This window comes from Paramormyrops kingsleyae, chromosome 2 (assembly GCF_048594095.1).
Source record: "Paramormyrops kingsleyae isolate MSU_618 chromosome 2, PKINGS_0.4, whole genome shotgun sequence".
In the NCBI taxonomy this organism is placed as follows: Eukaryota; Metazoa; Chordata; class Actinopteri; order Osteoglossiformes; family Mormyridae; genus Paramormyrops; species Paramormyrops kingsleyae.
Genome location: NC_132798.1, coordinates 36814558 through 36821431, shown reverse-complemented (window position 1 = coordinate 36821431; position 6874 = coordinate 36814558). Strand labels below are relative to the sequence as shown.

Below are 6874 nucleotides of genomic sequence, written 5' to 3'. Positions count from 1 at the left end.
GTTCAGGTGTCTCTTTATCATGTTCTCATATTCCCCCCTCTTTCATGAAGGGGGCAGGTAGCTACTGTGACAGTCACCCTCTCCTTTCCCTGGCCAGACTTTTCACCTAATTAATTGGCTCTTTACTGAATGTAGGGCTAATCCTCTGGGCCACAGCTTTATGCCAGAAACTCACTGTTGCCCTGTAAACCGGTAACCAAGGCTCTGCCTTTAACCCGATGGGTGTTAGCACTGTATTTGTAACGGTGTTCCAGTCCAGTGTGTGGCTCTGCCAAGCTTAGTTTTATAATCCTACAAGTTACATTAATTTTCCAAACAGGTCAGTGAGGGTAAAGCAATCATAAATAATGTGTTGAGCCGGTTGCAGAATTGTGAAGCAATTCTGCTCATTAATTAGTTACATCAGGGTCCTGTACCGAGGCGAAATGGCATTTTATCATCTCGTGATACAATTGTAAAAACTTTGTCATGCCTGTTTGCGAGGTTGAAAGGCTTAATCACATTTATACTTGGGCACAAGGTTGTTTGTAATAGGAAAAAACCGGATGTCAGACTGGGCGGCAGATAGTGGTGTCATTCAGATAGCATGGCCTGATGTCAGGACTGGAAGGCACAGCATTGCACCTCATTGCTGGGGCCGGGTCCCCTTGGGTAGACATGTCAGTCAGCTGTCTTTGGACACGCCTCTCTGAGGTTGTTGAGTTTTTGACACTTGAAAGTTGGCCTGCCCACAAAAATGAGGGGAGAAGCATAGCAGGGTGTGTGTGTCCTCAGTGCTGTGGGAAGGTTAAATGACATGCCTGTGGTGAGGAGTTGAAGTGGGAGACACACCCTCTAGCATTCGTTTGAAACCTCTGTCCACTTGCATCATCATGTTTATGAGTGTAAGGCTCCTGTTTGGTGATAGTGGATGGGTAGCACTCAACCCCCCCCCCCCCCCCCCCCCACACACACACACACACACCCCTGTTAATAGACCACTGTGTTGAAAGGTGACGGCAGTGATTTGAGGGTAACCCATCCACACTGAAGGACTGTGTCACTGTTGAACAGGGGCCATCCGTGAAGATGAGGCATGGCTGCACTGGTGTGTCTGTCTGCGTGCATGAGACAGAGGGGGTATGTAAGAGAGTGTGCTAAAAGTACTAGTTTCCAGTAATGGTTTTAAGCCCTGACAAGTGGTATTATATGGTATTGGCCTTTGAAATGGCCCAAAGTCCAGTGTGCATTACTCTTCCACATCGGAAGCTCCCCTTCCTGCCCCCGCCTTTGGAAAGACAATGAAATGTATTAATGGGTGTTGGGTAAAAAGCTTTTCTGGTGCAGCGCTGGGGTTTATATGCTTTGTCTTTAACACAGCTGATTCTGTAAGCCAAGTACTCCTCCAGTCCATGGTTAGTCAGTGCTGCACTGGTCCCCGGGACTGGTATCTAAGGCTTTAGAAATTGATGTAAAAATATGTATTTCCTTTGGCTGTACCTGGCATTCAGAGACTCCCAAGACACAAGTGTGGGACTGCATTTTTAAGGAAATGCAAAAATCTCCAGTTGAGAATCTCCAGTTTCTTTTGTTTTAATATTCTTAAGTATATGTGTTTAGGTATTTGTTTAGTTAAATCTGATAGTTTTAAGTATCTAAGATATCTTTGTTATTTATTACATGCATGTTGAACCCAAGAGATGTGATATGAACTATCTAGCTGTGCCGCCTTTGTGACCAGTGCCGGCTGGCTGCAGACTCCTGTTGCAAAATTGCCTGGCCATGCAAATCACCTGATTTGCATTCTGAAGCCCCCCACAACTTGGTTTCAGGATCCATCTGCGTGGTTGTGACGGGCATCAGGATTGCGTCAGTGGCAACAAGTCTGATAACTGAGCTTTCTGATTCCCCTTGGTTCAGATTTTCTGTATAAGTCATTATTAAAACCAGAGTTTGGTTACAAAATGGTAGCAAAAAGGCTGTCCTATTGAGTGGTGATGGCAGTCTCTCATCATGTTCATATTCGCAATTGTGGTTATTCTTTTCCTTTCTGAGGCATGACTCTGCAATTACATGTAGGCATTGTCTCTGAATTGTATATGACTCTGCAGTTAGATGCCATCATTGACTCTACAGTTTCCCTGACTCCTCTACAGATTGCTTATGCAGTCTGACAGAAAAACAAATATTACAGGCAAAGACAAATAGCCAGGTTCTGGAAATGGCTTCAGTTAACACAAATGTGCATTAGATTGGTGTATTGATTGATGTTAAATATGTAATACAGGTGGTTCAAGGGGTAATTTTAAATAGTCAGCATTTAGTAAAATGACAGGATCCTCCAGTGTTGCATCCATGAATTTATTGCAAAAAAAGAGAAAAAAGGCTATTTTATACCCATAATTTTGCAGTAGGTCCTACTTTCCCCCTTAATTTGGTAATTGACTTTCTCTCTAAGCTTTAGCATACTCAGGCCGCTTACTCTCGCCTCTCAGCAGCAATCTGCCTTAATACCCTGATAAAGACTACACCGCATTAACTTTGCCACTGGCCAATATTCTTCCTCTTTCCCTGCCTGGCCAAGGCCCACCCCAGGCCAAACGTGGGCCCACCTTGTATGTGGACCCCTCTGTCATGGGGGTCTGGTTTCTGTTGGACCTCTTTATACCGTGGGTCTGAGATCACCTGGGCCTGTTCTTGGCAGAAAGGTGCGCAAGCATGTTTTCAGTGTGCCTGAGCACTTAAACATTTGAGCCAGTTGTTATGGAAATTGGGATAATTCACCCTTTTCCGAGGTTTACAGCGAGCTGCTCCAGTTTGCCAGGATCACCCACGACCCTGATCAGGATAAGCAGTTGGAACACTCATGGATGGATGGATGTCAGGATCAGGGTGGAAAAAACAGGGCTTTCAGAGGATCAGACTGATTTCTCTGGTCAAATACTGTATTTATTTCTTATGAGATACAAAGAATGGGTGAGATTATTTGGGAAATAATTGAATATTTTAATTTGCCAGCTTTTCTGCTTCTATCATGCAAAACTAATTGCCATTTTTACCTGTTTATAAAAAGATTTTGCTTGAGCACCTTGATGAAAGGTACAAAAGCAGGGACCCTTGGGGGATGTGATTGGATAATTTTCAAGTTATGAGTTCATTAGCATCTGGGTGGCCATAACCTGAGACTGAAACTGCTGAGGAACCTTTCTAAACCCTGCCAGTTTAGAAACTTGTGTTCCTGTTTGTTTTGGATACATAGTCTTCACACCCGTGTTGTTCATTTTCATTGTAGTTTGGCTTAAATGTCTGTGTTTCCTTCTCTGTTTCTTACCTCATTCCTGCTAGTTTTGGGGGAGCCATGATCCAGCGAGTCAGTGTTACCCTAAATCTCCCCACTTTGGGTGTTCAGATATCTAAATGTGTAATTTAGGGTAATGTAACATCACCTGGATCTGACCCCCCTCCACTTACCTACCCCCACCCCCCCACCTTGTGTGTCTGTAGTGTGTCTGAAAAGCTGTTCTGTTCTCTCGCACCCCAGCTCTGTGGATGTGTGTTTTATGAGGATGTGCGCACTGGGGAGGGACAGGTAACAGTCACCGTGCCCCCGCCACGCCATTGTTTCTGAGCCACCTGCAGGTATAGCTCGCGTTGCCATGCAGTCATAGCGCCCTCTGTCAGCTTCAAACCGCATGCCCTGGGGATGGGGGGCAGATCCTTATAAACAGTGGCCTGGGAGCTTGTAGTTGAAGAGAGCATGGAGCCTATGATCACCCAACTGCATGCGATGCTGGGGCTCACAGCAGCATGGAGGAGGGGCCCTGACAAGCCAGGCAATGGAATACACCAATCACCTGTCTAGCAGCCCTGCACATCAACCAATTAACTTGTAGCTTACAACTAGGAATTTTATGCAGTGTAACAGAGGTTTTAGCTTGGGTTCTGCCAAGCTAAAAACAGTGAGCTCTCCTGACAGTAGGCTTGGGTTTTGCTTGGATGCTTGGTGCTATTTTCAACAGTCCCTCTGCCCGTCTGCTTGCTGCCTTCTGTCTGTGAATCTGCTCTCACTGTCTGTGCATCCACCTCAGTCCATCCATGTGAAACAGCCTGTCGACTGAGTGCTCACATGCTCCAGATCGGTATATGTGGTCAAGCGTGGCTGAGGTTAGCTGCCCCAGGCCAAGCTAGGCCATGCTGGGTGGGATTTTTGGTGTACATTTTGAATGGGGGCTACATATTCCCTAAACACAGACATTTGTACTGTTTGAAGGTAAACAGGGGCCACATCCAGCTAACTTGCTTTTCTTTAGCTCAAGCAACTGTCCTTATTTATGATTTCCAACCCCCATCAGTCCTCTCCTCGTTCTGTCCCTTTCGCTCTTCTTCCAGCTGGGACTATTTGTGGCAGTTGTGTGGCTTTTCTTGATCCTGTAGCCGGACTGTATTACCCATGAGGTTTTCAGTTTGACCCCCCACCCCCCCCTCCCCCCCCCCCACAGCTGGTATCTTTGGAAGGGGGGAGACACAGAGGGCAGGGGTTTCATATTTCACTCGATGGGGCCACGTACACATACACCTGAGGAACATGTTGTTCTTTTCTGTCCTAAATGAATGCTTCGCCAGCAACTCCCCCATCTTGTACATCAGACAAAAAGACTCGCTTGCAAAAATGAAGATGATGGCGACTCACTATAAATGTGACCTCTGGCTCTCCTGATGAAAATTAGTGTCCTGCAGGTTTAGTGTTTACATCTACATTACTGAAGTAATCCAGGATAAGACCCCAGTAAGCTCAAAGGTATAAAAGTGTGTCCTTTTACTGTAGCAGTTGGCCTATTATCTGCTCTTAATATCAGTTAGTGTTGAGGTTTCATGCCTCCCTCCATCCTGTTTGTTTCTACCTGATCTTTTGTCCCACATGTTATCTGCCTTAACCCCCCCCTCCCACCCACCCTATCTGCGTTGGATCCCTGTCACATTGTGCTGATCCCACTGGGGCTTCTGTTCCACACTGTTCCATGACTCGACATCTCCACTCTAGATAAGGCCTGTGACTTAAACATTGGCTTTAACCCACAAGAGGAAGGAGGAAAACATGCAGTGTTTATTCAGAGGCGTCTTCTCTGCATTATTGCTCTAGTTACAGAATATGCGTAGCTGTACCCTTAGATGACACAATTCCCCTGCAGTCAGTGGTGACATCCAGCCTTATGCTACCTCAGACTCGCACAGGCTACTTAACTTTTGGTCCCAAGAGAGGCTGCTGGTCCAGAGAGGAGAACCTGGGGAATTAAGACTTCATTAAGACTTCAATGCCAAAATTCTGTAGCCCTCAGCTTGAGCTTGCACGCGTGCGCGCACACACACACACACACAAATGCTAATGCTAACTATGACAACCTTAACCCCTACCCAGCCCTAACCATAAGTAACCAAACAAAATACAAGAGATTTTGCATTTTTAGTTTTTTCATTGCAGTCACAGATTTTATAAAATAGAGTTTTCCCATATCATCGTCCCCATAAGTTAAAAAAACAGGTATTCATCACATTGTGGGGACATTTGGTCTCCACAAGGTAAGGTATACCTGGACACACACTACCTGGACACACACACACACACACACATAGAGCTCACATAAGCCTAATGCACTGAGATACCAGGCAACCACTGATATTTTAATTCCTTGTTTTCTTATTTGTTTATTTTCAAGTCCATGTTTTTATTTTTGGTTGTTGCGCATTAGTGTAATTTGTGCTTTTTTTTCAGAGGGTGCTGTTGAGCGCCTGATATCCACTTATTTTAACCTTCTGGGGACTTACCCACTGCTTACCTCACCCTGTCATTTTCACTCACTGCATTTAAAAGATTCACTGCTTTTTGCAAAGTGCAAATAAGTGGACTTTTGCTTAATATGTTCAGTATATTTCTTAAAGGTTTGATTTTGTTCTCTTGTCACTGCAGTAAAATATTTTAAGATTAGATTAAAAGACTATAGACCTTCCTATGTCTGTCACTGTCACACAGATGTGTCATGGAATCGACAGTGGAGATGCAGCACTGACCACCTTCCTGTCCCTGTCTGTCTTCCTGTGTGTGTGTGTGTGTGTGTGTGTGTTGTGCACGTGTGTGCACCCCAGGACCCAGGCAGAGATGGCGCACACCTGCCGGGGCACCATCAACCTGGCCACCGCGCACATCGACACAGAGGACGCCTGCAACATCGTCCTGAGCAGCGGTGGCCGCACCTACCACCTGAAAGCAAGCTCCGAGGTGGAGCGCCAGCGCTGGGTCACAGCTCTGGAGCTAGCCAAGGCTAAAGCCATCCGCATGATGCATGACCAGTCTGGTGAGTGCAGGGCGCCACCCTAGTGTGTGTGCACAGAGTGGATTGCAACTATATACTGTTAATGGTGCTTTACTGCTAGCAAGACTATGTTGTGCTAATGGGCTGCTAACAAAGAACATAGTTTGTACGGTGTTAATGGACTGCTGTCCTGGTAGAGCTGTATAGCCCTAGTACTAATGTACTTGAGATGTGCTGTTAGTGGGGTACTTGTATGACAGGGTTATGCATTGCTAATTAGGTACTAATTCAGAATAGCTATATGATGGATGCAGGCTGGTGTCACAATAAGAAGCATTAATAAGTTTAATAACAGTTATACAATGCTAATATCCTTGTAGCATAAGAGGGCTCATTGGTCACTGCCTCCTTTCATTGTATTGGCACTGAAGATGGTTCTTCAAAAGGCATGTCAATAATTGATATTGCCACTAGAGGGCACTCTTTAAACAAGTACTGTAATCATGCTTCAGGACAACCCAAACAAACATAGCTCAATGAAAACTTTCACTTCCAGACTGAATGGTTTGGTTGGATGTTCCTTGCAT

The 6874-nt window shown here is 45.4% G+C and overlaps 1 protein-coding gene across 4 annotated transcripts in view; it reads left to right on the top strand.

Moving 5' to 3' along the window:
• osbp2b (oxysterol binding protein 2b) overlaps window positions 1-6874 on the top strand; it is a 56331-nt gene that overhangs the window by 2104 nt on the left and 47353 nt on the right. For 3 of the 4 annotated variants that reach the window (XM_023804336.2, XM_023804338.2, XM_072709067.1), the window contains exon 4: window positions 6121-6329. In XM_023804336.2, coding sequence (XP_023660104.1) covers window positions 6121-6329 — 209 coding nt within the window. Of the gene's footprint in view, window positions 1-1008; window positions 1120-6120; window positions 6330-6874 lie in introns of those variants that run through there. The other variant, XM_072709066.1, reaches the window with a different exon arrangement.